Source organism: Oncorhynchus masou, chromosome 13, assembly GCF_036934945.1.
Source record: "Oncorhynchus masou masou isolate Uvic2021 chromosome 13, UVic_Omas_1.1, whole genome shotgun sequence".
In the NCBI taxonomy this organism is placed as follows: domain Eukaryota; kingdom Metazoa; phylum Chordata; class Actinopteri; order Salmoniformes; family Salmonidae; genus Oncorhynchus; species Oncorhynchus masou.
The window spans coordinates 47,112,350-47,139,849 of record NC_088224.1 but is presented as its reverse complement, the minus strand read 5'-3'; the positions used below and the strand labels follow the sequence as shown (position 1 = coordinate 47,139,849).

Genomic DNA, 27,500 nt, shown 5'->3' with positions numbered 1-27,500 from the left:
GTATAAGTATAAACACCATGGGACCACGCAGCCATCATACCGCTCAGGAAGGGGACGCGCTCTGTCTCCTAGAGATGAACGTACTTTGGTGCGAAAAGTGCAAATCAATCCCAGAAAAACAGCAAAGGACCTTGTGAAGATGCTGGAGGACACAGGTACAAAAGTATCTATATCCACAGTAAAACGAGTCCTATATCGACATCACCTGAAAGGCCGCTCAGCAAGGAAGAAGCCACTGCTCCAAAACCGCGATAATAAAGCCAGACTACGGTTTGCAACTGCACATGTGAACAAAGATCGTACTTTTTGGAGAAATGTCCTCTGGTCTGATGAAACAAAAATCGAACTGTTTGACCATAATGACCATCGTTATGTTTGGCGGGAAAAAGGATAAGCCGATGAACACCATTCTAACTCACTCTGCTTCAGGGGAGAGGTAGTGACAGCGCTGCATTTCCTATTACACTGTGACAAATACTCAGACCTAAGAGAATATTTCTTTTCCAAAATTATAATTCAATACAAAGAATTTGAAACTATAAAAGATGAAGAAAAAATCTAATATTTATTTGGTGAAAAGCCAAAATGTGAAGTTTTGGCAGCCCAATATGTGCCTCCTGCCACAACCTAAGGGACAGCCAGTGAAAAGTGCAAAGTAATGTGGATAATATTTCCCATCTTGTTTTGTTTTGTTCACGTCATGTCTCTTCTCAGTCATGTTGACACTGGCTTTAATGTATTGTTGTTCTCATTAACATTGTTGTTGTAGTTGTTGTTAATGGTAATACCATGTCCATTAATACTAATATTATTGCTGTTGGTCCCATTTATTTATATATAAATATATATTTTATATATAAATATATATTTGTATTTTTCGATATGTATACTTTGACAATGTAAGTAATAATGAACTTGCCATGTCGAGAGAGAGAGAGAGAGAGAGAGAGAGAGAGAGAGAGAGAGAGAGAGAGAGGGGCGGAGTGTAGTCAGCAGTGTGATTGCAATCTTCCTTCTTGTTCATCCCAGGGTTGGCCGACTACACGCGTGAAAAGGCTTTTTTTCCCAACATGGAAACATTCTGCTGTAGGTCTATTTTGCTTGCATTCGAGAGACACTCGTTTTGGGATTAGGTAATGTGGCGCGCACAGTCCATTGTGGTCAATTGCGGTCCTAGATCAATACGGATAGATTGACATGTGTGGGTTTAGTACATATCCTTTTGTTGTTTGTTGTTCCACAGGATTTGGTAGAGCGAGAGAGATGGCTTCTCGATCCAGCCACTGGAATCGTCAGCAGCAGAGGTAGCGTGTCTCTTGCACTCGCCCAGCGGTCGATTTTGCTGTCTGTTGCACGATGAGCGTAGCTCTGCAAGATTTGCGGAACAACGTAAGTCTTGTAATGATTTGATCATCTTCTTAAACGTGATGCTACTCTTCTCATAATTTATCAGGAGACAGAGCTCCGTGGACTCGTATGTGATCTAACCCCATTGCAATCAATCACCATATTTATTTTGTTGTGTTTCTTACTGCTAAACCATTTCGCAGTCATGATTCGAATATGACTTGTTTATATTCTGCACATGTTGTAGGCTATGCGGACAATAATGCTCGAGCAGATTCTCGGGTAAGCTTTGGTCCTCCTCTTATCCATCCTTAAAATACTGTGTTCGGCGCTCACTGCCCGTGATGAAAATGGTGCACTTGCTCTCTCCATACAAACGTCGGTATCTTTTCATAATTTAGCAAAATACTGTCATAAGAGAAAGTGCAGCCTCAGACACTCATGCATAAATCCAGAAACACGTTTTTCCAGCATAGGCCTACATGTTATTACATGTAATAATTTGATTGTATTTATTTGAAGTTGTTAGAGAGAAGTTGCTTAGCCCAAGGCCCACACCAGTAAATATTCATAGAGAGGCTGAGGTTTTATTCATTGTCATCTCTTTAAGGGCCACACAGCCTATGGTTGAGTTGTACTGTGTTCTCTCTATCTCACTCCTGTGCTCTCTCGATCTCACTCGTGTGCATGGGCTTTAGTTTTGGCTCACACAGCTGTGGAGCTTAGGAGACACTCAGTTTGAACGCCAGTCGGTTACACTAGCACATAACAAATTTAGGCCTAACTTGTTTATTTTGAACTTCTCCGTTCTGCTTTTTCATTTGTCCTCGGTTTTGAATATAATATATAGCCTTTTTAATCTCACTAATAGGCTTCCTTCAGGTCTTGTATTTTGTTGACTCGGTGTGCCTTGCCCACACACTGTTGCCTATGTTGGCTGAAGAAGGCATAAGGACATGATAGGGAACTGGAGTAAAGCCATGTATTTTACTATGATAACCAACACACAGCTATTGACTGGTCACACGGGACAGGCATTTTTGTTTTGTTATGTTGAGATTCCAGTCCGACAGGCTGTACCTGTTGTTGCTATGGTTCTGTTGCATTGTGTCGTTGTCACCTAAATATTGTGGGATATAAAAATGCACAACAATGACCATCTGTTCGGTATTGGAACAGTTTTATGATACCAAAGTGAGATGTGAAATGTCTCTTGTGATCCAACAGATAAGTCTATCTGGTTACAATTTGGGCTGGATAGGTCTTGTGCGTGTTTATTTCTGTGTGTGTTTATTCATGTGTGTTTGTCTGTCAACCATCAAACTGAGAGCAGGTGAAGTAGGCCTACTGCATGGGCTCTGCTTCAGGCTTATGGCTCTGTATAGACCTGTCTGTAATGTAGGCCTATGGAGCTGGAAGAGCAGTCCCCAACCACTGCCCAATATGCCGTGAATCAATTAGTAGCCTGTAGTCCTCAGGGGCATTTCTGAATATCTTCATTATCTCTCTAATGAACATCATTAATAACGCAATCTGTGCACTGGGCCACAGTGAAGCAGGCTGTCGCCCACTAGACACACTGTGCACTAACTCAACAAACTGTTACAAGGCCTCTACTGTTCCCAGTACCTGTGTTAAGAAGACCAATGGTATTTACACTGCCTCAAAGGGCTGATCTCATCACACTTTAGCATGTAGGACATCAAAGCACCTCAGGTCTGTTTCGGATAGTAGCATGCAGAGACATACAAACACTTACTCGCACAGGCGTGAGTAACATAGCGTAACGACCCTGGGTTTATAAGCGCAGAAATTGACTCTGCCGCACGAGCATGCTTTTTTGATAGCGCGCCAGACCTCGGGCTCGAAGGTCGAGGGTTCGAGACCTGCTCCCTGCTGTTTCATTACATTGGTGTCAGAAGTGATCAGACCTTGCATCCACGACAGTGCGTGTGCTTGGCTGGTGAGCGCGTTCCTGTAAGACATAGAGCCGCAAGCTAGCGCGAGGACGCGCTCATTGAAAGGAGGGAGTAGTGTAACGACCCTGGGTTTATAAGCACGGAAATCGACCCTGCGCTACGAGCATGCTTTTGCAGCACAGTCGATAACGCGCCGGACCTCGGGCTCGAAGGACCTCGGGCTTGTTTCATTACAATACTTTTATATACAGAGATCCATTTCCATATTTAGTCAACTTCTCTTTTGATTAACTGCCTTAATTTTGCTGGACCCAGGAAGCAGCAGCTAATGGGGATCCATAATAAATACAAATACCCAAAGTGATTTACAGTGCAGACATACAATTTCATTTTAGTGATCCCAGGGGGAATCACACCCGCAAGCCTGGCATTGCAAGCACCACACTCTACCAATTGAGCCAAACAGGATTATTTCAAGGAAGCAGCAATGACGCACATTTTTATACATTGGCATACGTCTCTGGGTGGCCTCAGTCTCAAGTGTTAGCAGTTGCTTTGCTGTGACCAGTTGAGGGAGTGATGGGAAAGGCCAAGCCTGAGTGACAGCTGGAGAAGGAGGCCCTTGAGTGACCTGAACCCGGGGTTTATCAGGGCTGGTGTATCCTGTGTGTGTGTGTGTGTGTCCTGCCTTAGGGCGGTGGGGTGAGCCCCTTCCTGTCTGAAGCAAGACTCTCCATCTGTCCTGGCTCCATCGGCAGGGCTGGAGAGGTCAACGGTTATGTCCTAAATAGCACCCTATTTCCTACAAAGGGCTGTCCAAACATAGTGCAATACTGTATCTAGAGAAAAGTGTGCCATAATTTGAGATTTGACAAATTTATGAATAACCCTATGCAGGCTCATCATCAAGACTTGAGACAATAAGCTGATTTATTAAGATCATGTAAAACCCTCACCACTGTCATTTGTCACTAACTGTCATCCATTTTAGCCTGTGTATACTAAATACATGAGATGCGGTCTGTGTTTCTTTTCCTTCGTCTACTGCTTTCTATTTAAATGCTCTCTGACATATTTTAAGTCCTCCCTCCTCTTCCTTCTACTTCCCTCTATTCCTCCATAACATCTCTCCTGGCAAATCTTTCTCTCTAACGCCTTGGTTGCTTGACAATGTTTCTCCCTCTCTCTCTCCATCTGTTCCACCCACCCATCAACCCACCTACCCCCTCTCTCTCTTTCTCTCTCTTTCTCTCTCTCTTTCTCTCTCTCTCTCTCTCTCTCTCTCTCTCTCTCTCTCTCTCTCTCTCTCTCTCTCTCTCTCTCCCTCCCCTCTTTGTGTTTTTCCTGATCTCGTTGTTTCACAACTGTGCAGTGTATCACCTGAGATGGACAAAACAGAAGGAGAGGAGGGGTGGATAGGCATGAGGAGGTAGTTGTGGGTATGACCATATGAACTGACCAGGAAAAACTCTGGGGCCCAGTTATAACCTTAGGCCCCTGAAAGGTCAAATGGTTAGGGAAAACTCGGGGCCCTATAGAAATGAGGTTAAGAAGTCATTTTTTTGTGTCCTGCATTTGGTTTACTGGATAACATCAGTGTCCTTTTGCACTTATCTGCCAGGGTCTGCATGGGATAGAATCCTCGTCCCTCCACAACTTTGTCTCACAAATGTCTCCTCACTTCTTTGTCTACCTACACTACCCTGCCTGTGCAATAGAATACCTAAAACAAAAAGAAAAGAAAAATCCCCTTTTCACCTATGTGTGTTGTCATCCAATATGTACTATACGTATTACTGAGTATTTTATTTAAATGCATGTTCATATCTGTGTAGTTCCCTTGAAATTGTTATACTGTTTGTAGACTTGCGGACTATGTATGTATGCATGTGTGTGTGTACCTGTGTGTGTGTGTGTGTGTGTGTGTGTGTGTATGTGTGTATGTGAGTGTGTGTTTGACACTTGGAGAATTAAACACGGTTATTGCTCTCATGGTAAAAGTACTCCATTTTTGTACTTGAGTAAAAGTAAAGATACCTTAATAGCAAATGATTCACGTACATTTTTAATAAATAAACTCACGGGACAATTTATACTATTTAATATTTTTTATGGACAGACATGGGCACACTCAGACATGATTTACAAATGCCGTATTTGTGTTTCGTGAGTACGCCAGGTCAGAGGCAATAGGGATTACAACACGTTAAATTGATAGATTCATATTATTGGACCATAATTCTGTGGTGCCCGGGCATTCGAAATGTAACGAGTACTTTTGGATGTCAGGGAAAGTCTATGGGGGTAATAAGTCTATATTTTCTTTCAGAATTTAATGGAGTAAATAATAAAAAATATAAACAGTAGAGTAAAATGCAGATACCTCCCAAAACTACTTAAGTAACACATGTCCTATTAAAGGAGCCACAAAGCGGGTATATCCTCGAAGCCTCTGTTATTTTCTGAAGAGACGGACATTGTCCTTTTTCTTATCCGGGAATATTCTTCTTTTGCCCCCCCCCCCGTCTTTCTTTCTCTCTTTCCTCCAGTCTTCTCTCCGTCCTCCCTCCTTCCTTTCGGTAGTGATAGAGAGAGAAGAGAGAGGGGTAGCCTTGATGCCTAGATCAGTGATGTCATTCTCTCTCCCTGGGGAGGACTCTACTGTCTCCCTCCTTCTCCCCGTCTGCCCCTCCCTCTCTTTTACTCTCTCAATCTGCTGTTCTCTTTAATAGATGACGCACTGAAGGGGACGAGTAGGGGTCAGGGGAGGAGAGAAACAGGAGAGAGAGAGAGAGAGATTAAGAGAGAGAACGTGTCATTTTTTCAGTGTACACACACTAACAAACAGAGGAATGACATTTGTAATGTGTGTTTGTTGGACTGAGAAAGAGAAAGCAAAGGGAAGAGATTTTTTGGTTTGTTTGTTTGAGCGTGTCTCTGTGCGTGTGTGTGTATATGTACCCAATTCATCAGCCTTTTACAGATGCACATCAATTAAAGCAAGGTAAGCTTAGTATTTCAACAACACTGGACTAATGTTGCTTATGTAAGATTTACATAACAGAGTAGCGGCAGCCTCCCCGGTTTTGTTTGTTGTGCTTGTTCATTTACAGCGCTCGCAGTGTGCTCTTGTGATGTGCGCTCAAGTGGCTAACTTCATTAGGGCAGCATTTTGTTGTCGGCAGAGAAGAGAATGTCCTTTCTGTGCGCGAGCAACAACAACAGTCATGCAGGCTCTGGCTAAAAGTAGTGCCCTATATAGGGAATAGCGTTCCATTTGGAACCTCTCTGTGGTGGCTGACTGTAACCAGGGAAGGGAAGGGGACGGAGGACGCCCTCTAGGGGTAGAGGTATGGAAGTGCATAATGACAGTGGTCACTGAACAGATGAATGGTTTGAAACACTTAGAAAAAAAGGATTCCAAAGTGGTTCTTCGACTGTCCACATAGGAGAACCCTTTTTGGTTCCATGTATAACCCTTTTTGGTTTCATGTGGAACATTAAGAAAAGCTCTCTACATGGAACCGAAAAGGGTTATTCAAATAGTTATGCTATGGGGACAGCCGAAGAACCCTTTTAGGTTCTAGCTAGCAACTTTTTCTTAAAAGAGTGTAGAGCTCCATGCATGAATGGGCATGTTGTTATTGTCAGTACAAGAACATGAAAGCTCTCTCTCTCTCTCTCTCTCTCTCTCTCTCACTCTCTCTCTCTCTCTCTCTGTCAGTCTTTCTCACTTTGAGGACTGTGGCTTTCGTTCTCTTGGAATTGTCTGTCCTTTTTTTGTAATAATGCACACAGAAGCAAGCTTGCCAAAGAAAATGGACCCCCCCCCCTTTCCACTCTATGGGGTAAAATTACCCATCCATTTTTCTCTGCTCCTTTTCTAAGAAGTATATCAAAATCAGTTTGTCTGTCTGTCTGTCTGTCTGTCTGTCTGTCTGTCTGTCTGTCTGTCTGTCTGTCTGTCTGTCTGTCTGTCTGTCTGTCTGTCTGTCTGTCTGTCTGTCTGTCTGTCTGTCTGTCTGTCTGTCTGTCTGTCTGTCTGTCTGTCTGTCTGTCTGTCTTTCATCCTGTCTCTCTCTCTCTCTCTCTCTCTCTCTCTCTCTCTCTTTTCTTCTCAACCCCCAGCTCATGCTGTTTGTCTGCTTTCTCTTACTCTGTAACTCGCCCTCTTTCACTCCCACTGCCTTCCTTTCACCCTCCCTCGCTCTTCAATTGCTTTGTGCTCAGTGTTTATAGTCCTTCACTAACTCTGCATAGAGGGAGAGAGCGAGAGACAAAGAAGAAAGAAAGAAAGAAAGAAAGAAAGAAAGAAAGAAAGAAAGAAAGAAAGAAAGAAAGGGAGGGAGGGAGGGAGGGAGGGAGACAGAGAGAAGAAGTGTAAGGACAAACTCTTGAATACTTTATTAAAGGTAAGTAAAGCGGAAATGTTCTCATTTATCCCTCCATATCTCTCCCTCTCTCTCTCTCTCTCTCTCTCTCTCTCTCTCTCTTTCCATCTCCCTTTCCATCTCCCTACTTCTCTCCTATGATTGTTCTAACCTGATTGAATAAGCTTATTGCCCATAAACCACCTTTTGACAGCTGTGCTGTGCCGGGGGTGTGTGTCAGGCTGTTGCTAAGGGCAATAAAAAACTATATGTGTGAATGTGCCGGTGTCTCTGTGTGTGGGAGGGAGTTGTTGTGACTCTCTGGATTGGGCTCATTTTCAGAGGGAAGAGAGAAAGGTCACGAATTGAAGAAAAGAGGAAAGGGAGATTGCTGAACCCTGACTTACGTTTCTGTGTCGCTAGTGAGCAGCATTTGATGTGTGCGTGTGTGTGAGCAGGACTCTGCCCTCAAGTCCAGGATGCAGTGGGCTGATAAGAGGGGTTTGAAATGGTAAAGGACATGGATCCTCATGCACACACACACAGAGACGCACACTACCATTTGAGGGTCCAGTGTGAGTGTCTGTGAAGGTCAAACACTGAAGTGGTGAGAGAGGGACAGGGAGTGTGTTAGATGTAAGCAAAGAGAGGGCCGTTATTTACTTACTGCTTCTAAGGACAACATCGGCCCACAGCTGGCTAGATCGAAACGGCTTGTATTGAGCAATAGTCCTGATTCTCACGCTCAGAATATGTCTCTTTTGCCTGTGCGAACAGAATGTGAAATCTGACACCACTTGAAGCTGGGTTGTCCCTCCGACCATTTCATTCACTCTTCTGACTGTCCATCAACTCCTGGCTGATTCTTATGTCACAGCCACTAACAACACTGGAATCCTAACATCGTAACGCAGCAGGAGAGAGGGGTTTCAGTGCTGTAGCTGTCAGGATTTGGCCAGGGTTGTTCCGTGTTTTTGTCAGTAGATGTCCCCATTGTGCTTTTTGTCCCTGTGTTTTTCCCTTGATCCCCATTATTGTTTGCACCTGTGTCTCGTTTTCCCTGATTGTATTTAAACCCTTTGTTTCCCTCAGTTCTGTGCTCTGTGTTTGTATGTTGGCACCCTGCCCTAGTGTTCTGTGTGCTCTTGTCGATTCCGGGTGAAGTTCTTGTAGTATTCTGTTTTTTGTTTTTGTTTAGTTTTAGTGAGTTTCTTTTTAGGTTTTTTTTGTGTTTTACCTACCACCTTTTGGATTTGCCATTTTTTATTTTAGGATTTTTTCTTTATTAAATACACCGTCTTAAGTACTGCTGTGTCTGCCTCATCTTCTGGGTTCTGCTGTCTATTCGTGGCTCAGTTGGTTAAGTGACTGTTTCTCACTCCGGGGACCCAGGTTCGAAACCGGGTCCTGACAGAAACACAGAGCCAAAAATGAACCCAGAGGCAGCCAGTTCCCAGGACCTTTTTGCCACGCTGTCCCACCACCAGGAGACTGTCCAACGCCACGAAGCCGCCCTGGTTCAGCAAGAGGCCTTAATGGCTAGACATTCTCATCTTCTGTCGGAGATGCTGACTTCCATTAAGCAAGTATCTGATCGACTTACCCCGGCAACAGTTCCCGTCCCAGTACCTCAAGTTCACGTACCCATGGCAGTTAACCCCCTGGCTGAACCTCGTCTTCCACCTCCCCAACGGTTCTCAGGTGATCCAAGTGCTTGTAAAGGGTTTCTCACTCAATGTTCTCTCTCCTTTGAGCTGCAACCCTCGTCATTTCCCACCGACCGGTCTAAGATCGCATATATCATCACCCTGCTGTCGGAAAAAGCCCTGGCCTGGGCTACTGCTGTGTGGGATGCCCATAGTTCCTGCTGTGCCAGCTACTCTGCCTTTGCTGAGGAATTCAAACGAGTGTTTCAAGGCCCAATCAGTGGTTCTGACTCAGCCAAACAGCTCCTGACTCTCCATCAAGGTTGGCGCAGCGTGACGGACTATGCCATCCAGTTCCGCACGGTGGCAGCAGCGAGTGGCTGGAACAACGAGGCGCTCACGGTGTGCTTTCTGAAAGGCCTTTCCGACACTATCCAAGATGAACTGGCCACTCGGGAACCACCGGACAATCTCGAGTCCCTGATCAAGTTGGCCTCACGCATTGACCAGCGTCTGAGAGAGAGAGAACTCAACCGTAGACCTCTAGCCCCTATCAGTCCCAGCTCCGAGTCCCCACCTTTATCATCACTGGCTCCACCGGAACCCATGCAGATTGGACGCATCTCCCAGGCTGAGAGAGACCGCCGGATGAGGAGCGACGCTGTCTATATTGCGGCAAACCGGGCCATTTCCGTTCCACGTGTCCCGGGCTCCAGGGAAACGCTCTGTCCCGTACAGACCGGGGGAACTGTAACGGGAAACATAACCTCCTCCCATCCGTCCAACTCCCGTCTGCTCATTCCAGTCACCCTCTCCTGGGACAACCACAAGCTTCACCTTCAAGCCTTGGTAGACTCTGGAGCCGCAGGTAACTTCATGGATGGTGTCTGGGCGAAGAAGAATGGCGTTCCCTCTGAACCTCTAAGTGACCCCATGAGGGTTACTACATTGGATGGAAGCCCTTTGGGATCTGGACTTGTCACTCATGTCACTACCTCCTTGAGACTTTCAGTTTCACAACACCAGGAATTGATGAACTTTCATTTGATCTCCTGTTCCGAGTTCCCTCTCGTCCTTGGATACCCCTGGCTTCACAGCCATAACCCTCACATCGACTGGTCTGTGGGCACTATCAAGCAGTGGGGTCCTACGTGCCAAGCTACTTGTATTTTCCAGAATTCCCGAGTTCTACTCCCGAGTCTTTAGAATCCATCGATCTGACCCGAGTTCCCGAGTGTTACCATGACCTCAAACTGGTGTTTAGCAAACAGAGGGCCACCATGCTACCACCCCATAGATCTTACGATTGCCCCATCGACCTGTTTCCGGGCACTTGCCCCCAGGGGTCGGATCTTTTCCCTATCTCCACCCGAACGAGCTGCTATGGATACCTATATCAAGGACTCTCTGGAAGCAGGCCTCATGCGTCCATCCACCTCCCGGCGGGAGCAGGGTTTTTCTTTGTGGCCAAGAAAGACGGTGGGTTACGTCCTTGCATCGACTACCGGGGACTCAATGACATAACCGTCCGTAACCGTTACCCGCTACCCCTTATGGCCACAGCCTTCGAGCTGCTCCAGGAAGCAGTTGTTTTCACTAAGCTTGACCTGCGGAACGCATACCATCTTGTGCGGATCAGACCTGGTGACGAGTGGAAGACCGCTTTCAACACGCCTACTGGTCACTATGAATACTTGGTGATGCCCTTCGGCCTGACCAACGCCCCAGCGGTGTTCCAAGCGCTCATAAACGATGTGCTTAGGGATATGCTTAACATATTTGTGTTCGTTTACTTGGATGACATCCTCATCTTTTCGAGCTCCCTTCAAGAACACACTAAGCATGTCAGACAAGTACTCAAACGCCTCCTGGACAGCCATCTGTACGTTAAGCCGGAAAAATGTGAATTCCATTCATCCCGAGTACAATTCCTGGGATTTGTAGTGGAACCCGGTCGAATCCAAATGGACCCTAGGAAGGTAGGGGCGGTAGCGGATTGGCCCACCCCCAAATCCGTTAAGGATGTTCAGCGTTTCCTGGGCTTCAAAAACTTTTACCGCAAGTTCATCAAGAACTTCAGTTTGGTGGCAGCTCCTCTCTCAGCTTTAACCAAAGGTGGCAATGCAAGGTTTTCTTGGGGAAGAGAAGCTGAGACGGCCTTCCAAGGACTCAAGCAGCGCATCCTCTCTGCTCCCATCCTGATACTACCGACTACGGATGAACCATTTGTGGTGGAGGTAGACGCATCAGAGGTTGGTGTTGGAGCTGTCCTGTCTCAGAGGGGTGAAGACAAGAAGCTTCATCCGTGCGCTTTCTTCTCACACCGGCTTACCCCGACTGAGAGGAACTACGATGTGGGGGATCGTGAACTCCTAGCGGTTAAGATGGCATTGAAGGAATGGAGACACTGGCTCGAGGGGGCTTCTCACCCGTTTCAAGTGCTTACGGACCACAAGAATCTGGAGTATATCCAGCAGGCGAAGCGATTGAACTCTAGACAAGCTAGATGGTCTCTTTTCTTCAATCGATTCCAGTTTATCCTCACCTATCGGCCCGGGTCGAAGAATCTCAAACCGGATGCCCTGTCCCGAGTCTACGCTCCTGCCATTCGAGATGACACGGACATGCCTGTCCTTCCTGCTGCTAAGATTGTGGCTCCGATCTCGTGGCAAGTTGAGGATACCGTGAGACGTGCTCAAGCTAGCGAACCGGACCCTAAAGGAGGTCCTGCCAATCGGTTGTTTGTCCCCAAGGCAGTGAGGACTCAGGTCCTTCTGTGGGGGCACTCCTCTCGCCTCACCTGTCATCCGGGCGTAGGTCGCACCTTGGAGTTCATCCAGCGTAAGTTCTGGTGGCCTACCATAAGAGAAGACGTTGCCACTTTCGTCAATGCCTGCCCCGTGTGCTGCCAGGGCAAATCTTCTCACCTCCGCCCTCAAGGACTCCTTCACCCTTTACCTGTTCCCCACAGACCCTGGTCCCATATATCATTGGACTTTATTACTGGACTTCCTCCATCCCATGGCAATACTACTATCCTAGTCATAATCGACAGGTTTTCAAAGGCGGCCAGGTTCGTCCCTCTGACTAAGTTACCTTCTGCCAAGGAAACGGCTGAGTTGGTAATTAATCATGTGTTCCGAGTCTTCGGCATTCCTCAAGATGTGGTTTCTGACAGAGGTCCCCAGTTCGCCTCAAGGTTTTGGAAGGCCTTCTGCCAACTCATGGGGGCTTCTGCCAGTCTATCTTCAGGGTACCATCCGGAGTCCAACGGCCAAACAGAGAGGATGAATCAAGAGCTGGAAACCACCCTCCGATGTATGACTCGTGACAACCCGTCCACATGGTCATCCTTTATTGTTTGGGCCGAATACGCGCACAACACCTTGCGCTCCTCCTCCACTGGTATGTCCCCGCACGAGTGTCAGTTTGGCTATGCTCCTCCATTGTTCCCGGACCAGGAGGCAGAAGTCAGAGTGCCTTCAGCCTTGAGATTCGTCAGACGCTGTCGGCTTATGTGGAGGAAGACCCGTCTTAATCTGATGCGTTCCTCACAGAGGTATCAACAACAAGCCAACAGACGTCGCCGTCCCGGGCCTACCCTGCGCCCCGGCCAGAGAGTCTGGCTCTCCACAAGAGACTTACCTCTACGGGTGGAGTCTCGCAAGCTGTCCCAAAAATACATCGGTCCCTTCAAGGTTGCCAGGAGAGTTAACCCAGTTTCTTATCGCCTACACTTACCCAGATCCCTTAAGATTAATCCCACATTTCATGTGTCTTTGTTAAAACCCCCTCCGCCTCGTGTCATTGGAGGCCAGCCGGCTTATACCGTCCACCGGATACTGGATTCCCGCCGGGTGCAGCGGTCCTGGCAGTATCTGGTGGACTGGGAAGGCTACGGTCCTGAGGAGCGCTCCTGGGTTCCTGCCAAAGACATCCTGGACCCTGACCTCATTCGTCAGTTCAGGGTCCTCCACCCTGAGAGAGCTGGTAGGAACGTCAGGAGCCGTTCCTAGGGGGGGGATTCTGTCAGGATTTGGCCAGGGTTGTTCCGTGTTTTTGTCAGTAGATGTCCCCATTGTGCTTTTTGTCCCTGTGTTTTTCCCTTGATCCCCATTATTGTTTGCACCTGTGTCTCGTTTCCCCTGATTGTATTTAAACCCTTTGTTTCCCTCAGTTCTGTGCTCTGTGTTTGTATGTTGGCACCCTGCCCTAGTGTTCTGTGTGCTCTTGTCGATTCCGGGTGAAGTTCTTGTAGTATTCTGTTTTTTGTTTTTGTTTAGTTTTAGTGAGTTTCTTTTTAGGTTTTTTTTGTGTTTTACCTACCACCTTTTGGATTTGCCATTTTTTATTTTAGGATTTTTTCTTTATTAAATACACCGTCTTAAGTACTGCTGTGTCTGCCTCATCTTCTGGGTTCTGCTGTCTATTCGTGGCTCAGTTGGTTAAGTGACTGTTTCTCACTCCGGGGACCCAGGTTCGAAACCGGGTCCTGACAGTAGCACTGTCAGAGTTCGATATATAGCCCATAATGTAAAATAATTCATAGATTTTAAACAAAAAATATTTTCTATTTGTCATAGACAGACAAGATTAATATGATTCGAAAGGGGAGTTCTTAACGAGTTCAGGAACTAGTTAGATCTCTGTGAGACGTTCACAGCGATGGGGCAGACGTTTTGATCGAGACCTTTTCTAACACTAAATATACAAAGATGTTTTTTTATAGTTATTAGGAAGGTCAAATCTTATTGTTAGTCGTTTGAAAAAATCTAGTAATTTGGAGCCTTATTCATACAGTTTTAAAATATTACGTATTTTTTATATTTTTATCATATTTGTACTGTGTACTTGAGCTTGTGTCCTCCAAAGTGACTACACAATTTATAACTATTTTTACCAGAAAGGTGAGATTTGAACCTTTCTTGGAGTATGCAGCATTACTAGTTACTGTTTTTGGCCCTCATTTTCCATTACATTTAGTTACATTTAAGACTTGTGACAATTCTTATGGTTCCATTTTCCCAGGCAACTTGGCAAGTCACAGCTTTAGTATTTGAAAAAACTAGCGTTTGAACCCAGGTCTGGTTTGTGTGTGTTTGTGTGTGTGTGTCTTTACTGTGTATGTGCTTGAGAGTGATGCTGGTGGTTATTTGTGTTTAGTGAGGACCTCGCCCATGTCTCATGACGTCTGTGTGTCTGAGCACCTTCACTCAGGGAAGATCAGGGTCCTGGAGTAAACTGCCCCCTTCCTCCCCTTCGCTCTATCGGTCCCCCTCTTTCCCCCCTTTCTGTCTGTTCCTCTCCCTTTTTTCTTTCTCTGCTTCTCTCCCTTATCGCTCTCCTTCTCTCTCTGTCCCCCCTCTTTCTCTCTTTCTGTCTGTCCCTCTCCCTTTCTATGCTTCTCTCTTTATATGTCACCCTCTCTCCCTCTCTCCTCTCTCTGTCTCTCTCACTCAGTCCCTCACAAATTTTCTCTTGCTCAGTATTCTAGTCAGCAAGTCCTCCTTATCTCACCCAGTCACAGCAGGTTTTGTTTCCTTCGCTCTCTTTGCCTGTGTGTCAAAACACGAGTTTGTCAAAACATGTCTGTATGTATGTATGTTTACAATATGTGTGCATGTGCGTGAAAGTAAGTGTACAACATGATAACCGTATGTATGTGCCTGCGTGCATGCATGCGTGCCTGCATATGCGTGTGGGGGACTGTGGTGACCTCTGTGGCAATACGGTGCTGAGGTGAGGTGGGGGGGTGAAGGGTGACTGTATTTCCAGCTCTTGGGGCAGAAGGCTGGGCTGTGCCAGGGTGAACTCCACCAATGCCGCTTTCCTTCAAAAACACTCCACAGGAAACCACTTCAAACAATCACATTCCGCACAGTGAAAGTTACACACCACTCCTGCAGCTCGGGAAAACCTCTCCCTTCCCTTCGCCTCCCTCGGCCTGTTTTCTCTCTCTCTCTCTCTCTCTCTCTCTCTCTCTCTCTCTCTCTCTCTCTCTCTCTCTCTCTCTCTCTCTCTCTCTCTCTCTCTCTCTCTCTCTCTCTCTCTCTCATACACACATGTAGCCTTACACACAAATACGCAAACGTACACTCTCTGAATCCCATTTAGGTATACAGAGCATTCGGAATGTATTCGGACCCCTTGACCTATCCCACATTTTGTTATGTTACAGCCTCATTTTAAAATGGATTAAAACATTTTTTTCCTCATCAATCTACACACAATACCCCATAATGACAAAGCAAAAAAACAACAACATTTTTTTCTGTTGCAAATGTATAAGAAAAAACCCCGGAAATATCACGTTTACATTAGTATTCAGACCCTTTACTTTGTTGAAGCCCTTTTGGCAGCGTTCACAGACTCAAGTCTTTTTTGGTATGACGCTAAAAGCTTGGAGGGGGAGTGTCGCTGTACAGCTATTTTCATGTCTCTCCAGAGATGTTAGACTTGTCCCGAAGCCACTCCTGGATTGTCTTGGCTGTGTGCTTCGGGTCATTGTCCTGTTGGAAGGTGAACCTTCACCCCAGTTTGAGGTCCTGAGATGGTTGTCCTTCGGGAAGGTTCTCCCATCTCAACAGAGGAACTCTCTCAGAGTGACCATTGGGTTCTTGGTCATCTCCCTTACCAAGGCCCTTCTCCCCTAATCACTCAGTTTGGCCGGGCAACCAGCTCTAGGAAGAGTCTTGGTGGTTCCAAACTTCTTCTATTTCAGAATGATGGAGGCCACTGTGTTCTTGGGGACCTTCAATGCTGCAGACATTTTTGGTACCCTTCCCCAGATCTGTGCCTTGAGACATTCCTGTCTCGAAGCTGTAAGGACAATTCCTTCGACCTCATGGCTTGGTTTTTGATCTGACATGCACTGTCAACTGTGGTAGAATTTATCACAGGTGGACTCCAATAAAGTTGTATAAACACCTCAAGGATGATCAATGGAAACAGGATGCACCTGGGCTCAATATCTAGTCTCACAGCAAAGGTACTTATGTAAATAAAGTATTTTTTCAATAAACCTGTTTTCGCTTGGTCATTATGGGGTATTGTGTGTAGATTGATAAGGAACTTTTTTTCATTCCATTTTAGAATAAGGATGTAACATAAGAAGATGTGGCAAAGTAAACGGGTCTGAATACTTTCTGAATGCACCGTAGGTGGAAGAACACCCTCTGGATTTAGCCCCAAGGAGTAGGCTTACTTGTGTGTGTGTGTGCGTGTGTCTGAACATTGTGTGTGTGTGTGTGTGTGTGTGTGTGTGTGTGTGTGTGTGTGTGTGTCTGTATATGCAAGTTGTTGCAAATACAGTCAGAAGTTTACATTCACCTTAGCCAAATACATTTTACCTCAGTTTTTCACAATTCCTGACATTTAGTCCTAGTAAAAATTCCCTGACTTGGGTCACTTCATTTTAAGAATGTGACATGTCAGAATAATGCTAGAGAGAATGATTTATTTCAGCTTTTATTTCTTTCATAACATTCCCTGTGGATCAGAAGTTTACATACACTCAATTAGTATTTGGTAGCATTGCCTTTAAATTGTGTAACTTGGGTCAAACCTTTCGGGTAGCCTTCCACAAGCTTTCCACAGTAAGTTGGGTGAATTTTGGCCCATTCCTCCAGACAGAGCTGGTTCGCTTTTTCAGTTCTGCCCACAAATTTTCTGTAGGATTGAGGTCAGGGCTTTGCGATGGCCATTCCAATGCCTTGACTTTGTTGTCCTTAAGCCATTTTGCCACAACTTTGAAAGTATGCTTGGGGTCATTGTCTATTTGGAAGACCCATTTGCGACCAAGCTTTAACTTCCTGACTGATGTTGCTTCAATATATCCACATAATTTTCCTTCCTCAAAATGATGCCATCTATTTTGTGAAGCTCACCAGTCCCTCCTGCAGCAATGCACCTCCACAACATGATGCTGCCACCCCTGTGCTTCCCAGTTGGGATGTTGTTATTCAGCTTGCAAGCTCCCCCCTTATTCTTCCAAACTTAACGATGGCCATTATCAGACCAGATGAAAGTATGATCTTTGTCCACATGTGCAGTTGCGAACCTTAGTCTCGCTTTATTATTGTGGTTTTGGAGCAGTGGCTTCTTCCTTGCTGAGCGGCCTTTCAGGTTATGTCGATATAGGACTTGTTTTACTGTGGATATAGATACTTTTGTACCTGCTTCCTCCAGCATCTTCATGAGGTCCTTTGCTGTTGTTCTGGGATTGATTTGCACTTTAACACCAAAGTACGTTCATCTCTAGGAGACAGAACGCGTCTCCTTTCTGAGCAGTGTGACGGTTGCGTGGTCCCATGGTGTTTATCCTTGTGTACTATTGTTTGTACAGATGAACGTGGTACCTTCAGGCATTTGGAAATTGCTCCCAAGGATGACCCAGGCTTGTGTAGGTCTACCATTTTCTTTCTGATGTCTTGGCTGATTTCTTTTGATTTTCCCATGATGTCAAGCAAAGAGGCACTGAGTTTGAAGGTAGGCCTTGAAATACATCCCCAGGTAGACCTCCAATTGACTCAAATTATGTCAAATAGCCTATCAGAAGCTTCTAAAGCCATGGAATTTTACAAGCTGTTTCAAGCCACAGTCAACTCAGGGTATGTAAAATTCTGACCCACTAGAATTGTCATACAGTGAATTATAAGTGAAATAATCTGTCTGTAAACAATTGTTGGAAAAATGACTTGTGTCATGCACAAAGTAGATGTCCTAATTGACTTGCCAAAACTATAGTTTGTTAACGAGACTTCTGACTTCAACTGTTCTCCAACCCAGAGTCCTGCACTCCTGGGCTGGGTAACAGTGGAGGCTGCTGAGTGGAGGACGGCTCATAATAATGGCCGGAAAGGAGTAAATGGAATTATATCAAACGTGTTTCAGCCATTATTATAAGCCATCTTCCCCTCAACAGCCTCCACTGTTACCCAGCCTAACTTCACATCACTGAGTTTCGGGTCTGTGTACTGGTTTCTCCTCATACAGTAGAGTACATTTACATTTACATTTAAGTCATTTAGCAGACGCTCTTATCCAGAGCGACTTACAAATTGGTGAATTCACCTTCTGACATCCAGTGGAACAGCCACTTTACAATAGTGCATCTAAATCATTAAGGGGGGGGGTGGTGAGAAGGATTACTTATCCTATCCTAGGTATTCCTTGAAGAGGTGGGGTTTCAGGTGTCTCCGGAAGATGGTGATTGACTCCGCTGTCCTGGCGTCGTGAGGGAGTTTGTTCCACCATTGGGGGGCCAGAGCAGCGAACAGTTTTGACTGGGCTGAGCGGGAACTGTACTTCCTCAATGGTAGGGAGGCGAGCAGGCCAGAGGTGGATGAACGCAGTGCCCTTGCTTGGGTGTAGGGCCTGATCAGAGCCTGGAGGTACTGCGGTGCCGTTCCCCTCACAGCTCCGTAGGCAAGCACCATGGTCTTGTAGCGGATGCGAGCTTCAACTGGAAGCCAGTGGAGAGAGCGGAGGAGCGGGGTGACGTGAGAGAACTTGGGAAGGTTGAACACCAGACGGGCTGCGGCGTTCTGGATGAGTTGTAGGGGTTTAATGGCACAGGCAGGGAGCCCAGCCAACAGCGAGTTGCAGTAATCCAGACGGGAGATGACAAGTGCCTGGATTAGGACCTGCGCCGCTTCCTGTGTGAGGCAGGGTCGTACTCTGCGGATGTTGTAGAGCATGAACCTACAGGAACGGGCCACCGCCATGATGTTGGTTGAGAACGACAGGGTGTTGTCCAGGATCACGCCAAGGTTCTTAGCGCTCTGGGAGGAGGACACAATGGAGTTGTCAACCGTGATGGCGAGATCATGGAACGGGCAGTCCTTCCCCGGGAGGAAGAGCAGCTCCGTCTTGCCGAGGTTCAGCTTGAGGTGGTGATCCGTCATCCACACTGATATGTCTGCCAGACATGCAGAGATGCGATTCGCCACCTGGTCATCAGAAGGGGGAAAGGAGAAGATTAATTGTGTGTCGTCTGCATAGCAATGATAGGAGAGACCATGTGAGGTTATGACAGAGCCAAGTGACTTGGTGTATAGCGAGAATAGGAGAGGGCCTAGAACAGAGCCCTGGGGGACACCAGTGGAGAGAGCGCGTGGCGAGGAGACAGATTCTCGCCACGCCACCTGGTAGGAGCGACCTGTCAGGTAGGACGCAATCCAAGCGTGGGCCGCGCCGGAGATGCCCAACTCGGAGAGGGTGGAGAGGAGGATCTGATGGTTCACAGTATCGAAGGCAGCCGATAGGTCTAGAAGGATGAGAGCAGAGGAGAGAGAGTTAGCTTTAGCAGTGCGGAGCGCCTCCGTGATGCAGAGAAGAGCAGTCTCAGTTGAATGACTAGTCTTGAAACCTGACTGATTTGGATCAAGAAGGTCATTCTGAGAGAGATAGCGGGAGAGCTGGCCAAGGACGGCACGTTCAAGAGTTTTGGAGAGAAAAGAAAGAAGGGATAGAAGGGATAGAGTAGAGTAGAAATAATAGTAAGTTACTTGAGCCTTGTCTGAGCCAGAATTGCCCGTTAGGGCATTATATACAACATTGTGGCCGGCTAATAGGGCAGGAGCCTATCTCCTGTTTCTGTAGCGTGAGGTAGCTTCATATACAAGTATCCCCCTGGACAGGATGCTAGTCAACTATGTAGTTACTCCACATACAGGGTTCGTCAAATGTTTAGAAACTGTTTACGTCTCATACAGAGTTCTGGGGTATTGTTTTGCAGGCGCTGTCCCACTGGCACCATTGCGGTCTCATTTCCAGTAAAGCAGCCCCACATGTTCAGCGTCATCACCGTTCCTCTGACCCAACCTGAACACTCCAGCTGTTCCCACAACAGCCTTTGTGATTGGCGCTCCACAGCTGTTCTGGACCACACGATAGCCAATGAGACTGCCCTGGAGACGGCCCCAGAACACATCGCTTGAATTTTTCATCAAGTGCCGGATGTCATGGGACCGGCTCTTCTGGTGGTTTCCGTGGCGACGGTACGCCGGGGGGATCACAGTTGTTTGAATTTGAGTTCCACAGACAGGGCACATAATTTGACAGAAAGGAAGAGATGATCCTTTGTCATCATTAGCTTGTCTTTCACAGTAACAGACTGATTGATTCATATTTAGGCTTCATGAAGTCCTCCTTGGTCATGGACCCATCTCCAGAAAGTAAATGATGGTGGTAATAATAATCACAAAACAACAGGATCACTATTCACTACAAATGGCTGTGGAGATTTACTGCATTGCTTTGTTTGTGGTTGTTTTCAAAATGGTAACCTCTATCCTACATAGTGCACTACTTTTGTAGGGCTCTGGGCTAAAGTAGTGCACTAAATAGGAAATAGGGTGTAATTTGGCACGAAGATTGGGTCTTATACCAGGCCACAGTTTAAGATCTTTAAGATCAGTGTAAGATCTTTAACAATATACCCACTACCTAGGCAACGAAGTGTGCTCAGTATCTATAGTTTGGGGTTTTGTTGATAGGCTCTTACTGTGTAAGATGCAGTTTCTTTTGGAAGAGACTAAGGTTTTACCAGGCATAACATGAATTAGGCCTCCCGAGTGGCGCAGCGGTCTAACATGCTGACCACACCGCTCATGTCGCAATTTTTTTTTTTACACATACACGTTACACGTTATTCAATCACTGCACCCACACTGCATGCGGGCGTCAGCAAGCGTCTGCGTGGCCAGGCGCTAAAATAGAAATTGGTTCTATTTGTGACACTCAACGCGCTGCAAGTCCGGTCTCTCCCATCTCCTCATTGGTTTTCAGGAGCATATACCCACGTGGGTGATTAAAAGATTCACTTAGGTCCGCACTCCGGTAGGTTGTAGTAATGCTGTAAATTTGGTTGCCAACCACCATATATAGTCCAAAGAAGAAAAATAAGCCTTGAGGAAGGTTGAGAGATGATGTGAAACAAATTCGGTTTACCTTTTTATCTGTGGATTAATTGTCGGAGTTGAGGACCTTGTGCATTTCAGGTAAAATAACAACCCAATGTTGATATACCAGGACAAATTAGCTAACAACAGCAAGCTAGCTAGCTAAATTGCCATAAATGTTTAATCCTTTTTGTCCTGTCCCCAAAATAATATAGTTTGTTTGTTTTCTGTTGATATTTCAACCTGTGTGTCCTGATCGCTTCTAGAGTGGGTGAACAAAAATGTTTTTTCGACATGGTGCACACGAACGCACATGTGCATCTGGTTTGGTCAGCATGTAAGGCACTGCATCACAGTCCTTGAGGCGTCACTACAGACCCAGGTTAGGTCCCAGACTGTGTCACAGCCCGCCATGATCGGGAGACGGTAACAGCATGAGGCAGCGCACAATTGGCCCTGCGTCGTCCGGGTTAGGGGAGGAGTTGGCGGGCCGGGATTTCCTTGTCTCATCACACGCCAGCGACTTCTTGTGGCGTGCCGGGCTCCTGCAAACTGACTTTGGTTGCCAGACAGTGTTTCCTACGACACATTGGTGTGGCTGGCTTCTGGGTTAAGCAAGCAGTGTGTCAAGAAGCAGTGCGGCTTGACAGGGTCGTGTTTCGGAGGACGCATGGCTCTTGGAACTTCGCCTCTCTCGAGTCCGTATCCAATTGTATGTCACGAAATTGGGGAGAAAAAGGGGTAAAAGTACAACAACAAAAATATTATAGTAATGCTATGAATAGAACTGACATGATTCCCTACTCTGTATGTATGCACAGCCTAGGACGATAGTCTGTTTTGTGGGGATGGCTTTAGAGAGGATAGGAGGGGATGAGTGGTGAGGAGAGGAGAGGAGAGGGGAACATGGTCAATGGGTGTGATGTGGGTGGATGAAAGGAAGGTTTTGTAACCTATTAGAAAGGTCATACAGAGAGTACTTTGCGTGCAAGTGTGTGTGTGTAGATGTGTGTGAGTGTGTGCTTGTGTCTCAGGGCATTTTCGTAAAAGTACTCTATAAGGAACCATTTCTTGATTCAGATGTACTATTTTGAGGATGTGGGTGTTGTCATAAAGAAAGGGAGAGTCAGAACAAATATCATTCACCTACTCTGTATGTGTGTGTGTCTGTGTGTGTGTGCTTGCGTGCATGCGTGTAGGGCCATTCACTAGAAAAAAGTGATGTTAGTCTCCTTGTCAGTGTTTTTTATTTTTTTTACAGATGGCCATCCACAAAGCTCCTAACATCTGTTTCACACTATCCCATTTATCCCATCAGGTCAATGATTATAGCCCATAGCAGTTGGCTTTAATGGGCTGCCATGATTTTTTTCCTCTGTATTGTGGCCATTGCCTTGGTGCACACACATACACACCATTATCAATAGTCTCTAAGGTCTCTATGTACTTTCATCTGAAGCCATTCTTGTTATTATTATGATTTTGCTATTGTAAATGTTTGTAGGCTTATGTAGCCAAATTGTATCTATGATCTTACGCTATCCATTAATGTTTTTTTGTATGCTATTTTAAAATATGAGAATTATCCAATGATATCAGGCCACACCCGGCCGTGACTACAGAACCCTGTGTGTGTCTTTTGACACTGTATAAACGAGTCACCCCGCAATGTTTGTCATTATACCCTGATGAAGACAGCTTGTCTGTCGAAACGTTGGACTTAACATTTTTTGCATCTGAGCTTCTAGAGTGTGCGGCCCTCCTTTATTTTTTAAATTGGTCAGCATGTAAGGCATTTATATTACATTTACATTTAAGTCATTTAGCAGACGCTCTTATCCAGAGCGACTTACAAATTGGTGAATTCACCTTCTGACATCCAGTGGAACAGCCACTTTACAATAGTGCATCTAAATCATTTAAGGGGGGGGGGTGAGAAGGATTACTTATCCTATCCTAGGTATTCCTTGAAGAAGTGGGGTTTCAGGTGTCTCCGGAAGGTGGTGATTGACTCTGCTGTCCTGGCGTCGTGAGGGAGTTTGTTCCACCATTGGGGGGCCAGAGCAGCGAACAGTTTTGACTGGGCTGAGCGGGAACTGTACTTGCTCAGTGGTAGGGAGGCGAGCAGGCCAGAGGTGGATGAACGCAGTGCCCTTGTTTGGGTGTAGGGCCTGATCAGAGCCTGGAGGTACTGCGGTGCCGTTCCTCTCACAGCTCCGTAGGCAAGCACCATGGTCTTGTAGCGGATGCGAGCTTCAACTGGAAGCCAGTGGAGAGAGCGGAGGAGCGGGGTGACGTGAGAGAACTTGGGAAGGTTGAACACCAGACGGGCTGCGGCGTTCTGGATGAGTTGTAGCAGTTTAATGGCACAGGCAGGGAGCCCAGCCAACAGCGAGTTGCAGTAATCCAGACGGGAGATGACAAGTGCCTGGATTAGGACCTGCGCCGCTTCCTGTGTGAGGCAGGGTCGTACTCTGCGGATGTTGTAGAGCATGAACCTACAGGAACGGGCCACCGCCATGATGTTGGTTGAGAACGACAGGGTGTTGTCCAGGATCACGCCAAGGTTCTTAGCGCTCTGGGAGGAGGACACAATGGAGTTGTCAACCGTGATGGCGAGATCATGGAACGGGCAGTCCTTCCCCGGGAGGAAGAGCAGCTCCGTCTTGCCGAGGTTCAGCTTGAGGTGGTGATCCGTCATCCACACTGATATGTCTGCCAGACATGCAGAGATGCGATTCGCCACCTGGTCATCAGAAGGGGGAAAGGAGAAGATTAATTGTGTGTCGTCTGCATAGCAATGATAGGAGAGACCATGTGAGGTTATGACAGAGCCAAGTGACTTGGTGTATAGCGAGAATAGGAGAGGGCCTAGAACAGAGCCCTGGGGGACACCAGTGGTGAGAGCGCCTGGTGAGGAGACAGATTCTCGCCACGCCACCTGGTAGGAGCGACCTGTCAGGTAGGACGCAATCCAAGCGTGGGCCGCGCCGGAGATGTCCCAACTCGGAGAGGGTGGAGAGGAGGATCTGATGGTTCACAGTATCGAAGGCAGCCGATAGGTCTAGAAGGATGAGAGCAGAGGAGAGAGAGTTAGCTTTAGCAGTGCGGAGCGCCTCCGTGATACAGAGAAGAGCAGTCTCAGTTGAATGACTAGTCTTGAAACCTGACTGATTTGGATCAAGAAGGTCATTCTGAGAGAGATAGCGGGAGAGCTGGCCAAGGACGGCACGTTCAAGAGTTTTGGAGAGAAAAGAAAGAAGGGATACTGGTCTGTAGTTGTTGACATCGGAGGGATTGAGTGTAGGTTTTTTCAGAAGGGGTGCAACTCTCGCTCTCTTGAAGACGGAAGGGACGTAGCCAACGGTCAGGGATGAGTTGATGAGCGAGGTGAGGTAAGGGAGAAGGTCTCCGGAAATGGTCTGGAGAAGAGAGGAGGGGATAGGGTCAAGCGGGCAGGTTGTTGGGCGGCCGGCCGTCACAAGAAGCGAGATTTCATCTGGAGAGAGAGGGGAGAAAGAGGTCAGAGCACAGGGTAGGGCAGTGTGAGCAGAACCAGCGGTGTCGTTTGACTTAGCAAACGAGGATCGGATGTCGTCGACCTTCTTTTCAAAATGGTTGACGAAGTCATCTGCAGAGAGGGAGGAGGGGGGAGGGGGAGGAGGATTCAGGAGAGGGAGGAGAAGGTGGCAAAGAGCTTCCTAGGGTTAGAGGCAGATGCTTGGAATTTAGAGTGGTAGAAAGTGGCTTTAGCAGCAGAGACAGAGGAGGAAAATGTAGAGAGGAGGGAGTGAAAGGATGCCAGGTCCGCAGGGAGGCGAGTTTTCCTCCATTTCCGCTCGGCTGCCCGGAGCTCTGTTCTGTGAGCTCGCAATGAGTCGTCGAGCCACGGAGCGGGAGGGGAGGACCGAGCCGGCCTGGAGGATAGGGGACATAGAGAGTCAAAGGATGCAGAAAGGGAAGAGAGGAGGGTTGAGGAGGCAGAATCAGGTTGGAGAAGGTATGAGCAGAGGGAAGAGATGATAGGATGGAAGAGGAGAGAGTAGCGGGGGAGAGAGAGCGAAGGTTGGGACGGCGCGATACCATCCGAGTAGGGGCAGTGTGGGAAGTGTTGGATGAGAGCGAGAGGGAAAAGGATACAAGGTAGTGGTCGGAGACTTGGAGGGGAGTTGCAATGAGGTTATTGCAATGAGGCATTGCATCACAGTGCTTGCGGCGTCACTACAAACCAGGGTTTTATCCCAGGCTGTGTTTACAGCCCGCCATGACCGGGAGACGGTCACAGCACGAGAAGGCGCACAATTGGCCCTGCGTCGTCCGGGTTAGGTGAGGGTTTGGCCTGCCGGCCGGGATATCCTTATCCTTGTCCCATTACGCTCCAGCAACTCCTTGTGGCGTGCCAGGCTCCTGCAATCTGACTTTGGTTGCCAGACAGTGTTTCCACCAACACATTGGTGTGGCTGGCTTCCGGGTTAATAAACTATAATATTTCATACAGATGTTCAAGAAAAATTGCAAGTGCGCGTCTTCTTCCAACTGTGACTCCCGGTGCCAAAACTCAAAATTCTTCCTCGTTTGGGAAGAAACAAGCCTAAACCTTGGACAAAGACGGTTGACATCTAGTGGAAGACATACGAATTGCAATCTGGGAGCCAGATTTAACATTGTCCCTATATGTTGTAATAGAAGAGCATCGGATCTCAAAAAAACCCATTCTGATTGTTTTTTCTTTGGATTTTCTCCTACTAAATAATCTCATGTATTATTTAAACATTTCTACAAACTTCAAATTGTTTTCTATCCAATGCTACCAATTATATGCATATCCTGGCTTCTGTGCTTGAGTAACAGGCAGTTTACTTTGGGCACGTCAGTCAGACAGGAAGTAGAGAAAAATAAACCTTAGGCTGAAGAAGTTTTAAGCAAGCAGTATGTAAAGAAGCAGTGCGGCTTGGCAGGGTTGTGCTCCGGAGGACGCATGGCTCTTGACCTTCGCCTCTTCCGAGTCCGTGTCCAATTGAATGTCACGAAATTGGGGAGAAAAAGGGGTAAAAGTTCAACAACAAAATATTATAACAATGCTATGAATAGAGCTGACATGATTCCCTACTCTGTATGTATGCACAGCCTAGGACGATAGTCTGTTTTGGCTTTCGATAGGATAGGAGGGGATGAGTGGTGAGAAGAGGAGAGGAGAGGAGAGGGGAACATGGTCAATGGGTGTGATGTGGGTGGATGAAAGGAATATCATTCACCTACTGTGTGTGTGTGTGTGTGTGTGTGTGCGTACATGCGTGTTAGGCCATTCACTGTAGAAAAAAGGGATGCTCGTCTTTTTTTCTTATAGATCTGTAGTGTAGTGTTTTTTTTTTACAGATGGCCATCCACAAAGCTCAGTGCCACACCATCCCATTTATCCCATCAGGTCAATCAATATTCAATAGCAGATGGCTTTAATGGGTTGCCATTGTTTTTTCCTCTGTATTGTGGCCATTGCATTGGTGCACACACATACACACCATTATCAATAGGCCATCATCGTCACGATAGAAACTTAGTTGGTTTCATTAGTAGCCTGAGCCGTTATCAGTTTACATCAAGAACACTAACCCAGTCTTATCTATAACCCAGTCTCTGTATCTTATCTACAGAGCACACACACTCTCTCTGTGTCACACACACACATGCACATACTTGCACACATGCATGCACGCATGCATGCACGCACGCACCACCAATTACGCACCACTAATACAATCTGTATTGCGGTTCCCCCTTTGTTAGTCATGTATTGGTTCCATCCAGCCACCCACAACACCAGCATCATACACATCATAACTGAATATCCTCCCTCCCATACAGCCTTCTGCTTTATGACTAACTTCTCTTCCCATCCCGTTCATTATTAACCTGGTGAGAAGGGTCTGCTGGGAGGCAGGCTGTGGGAAGGGGATCCAGGGAGGAACATCATCAGGTGGGGACCAGATTGAAAATAGCTACAGACAGCAAGTGTGTGTGTGACTGCTTCTGGTGAGGAACTGTTGTTTTATGTCTCTTTAAAACTAGTGTGCTCCCCTTAGTTTGTCTTGTTTTGTTATACACAGGTTTGGGATATGTTGGTTTTGTTACGTGTGTTGTTTTTAGGGGAGATTTTTTAGAAGTGATGGGGCTCGCTGGTGACATCCAGAACAATGCAGAGGAAGATGCTAGTTGCGTGTGTGTGTGTGTGTGTGTGTGTGTGTTAGAGAGAGAGATACAGAGAGAGATACAGAGAGAGATACAGAGAGAGATACAGAGAGAGAGAGAGAGGGGAGC

The 27,500-nt window shown here is 46.7% G+C and overlaps 1 protein-coding gene across 6 annotated transcripts in view; it reads left to right on the top strand.

Moving 5' to 3' along the window:
* Nucleotides 1–1,014: 1,014 nt before the first annotated feature.
* LOC135552448 (endothelin-converting enzyme 2-like) overlaps nucleotides 1,015–27,500 on the top strand; it is a 103,933-nt gene continuing 77,447 nt past the window's right edge. For 2 of the 6 annotated variants that reach the window (XM_064984087.1, XM_064984082.1), the window contains exons 1-2: nucleotides 1,015–1,133; nucleotides 1,244–1,389. In XM_064984087.1, the coding sequence (XP_064840159.1) occupies nucleotides 1,357–1,389 (33 nt within the window). In that variant the 5' untranslated portion in view covers nucleotides 1,015–1,133; nucleotides 1,244–1,356. Of the gene's footprint in view, nucleotides 1,134–1,243; nucleotides 1,390–6,058; nucleotides 6,271–7,458; nucleotides 7,679–13,076; nucleotides 13,273–27,500 lie in introns of those variants that run through there. The other 4 variants (XM_064984083.1, XM_064984086.1, XM_064984084.1 and 1 more) reach the window with 4 other exon arrangements.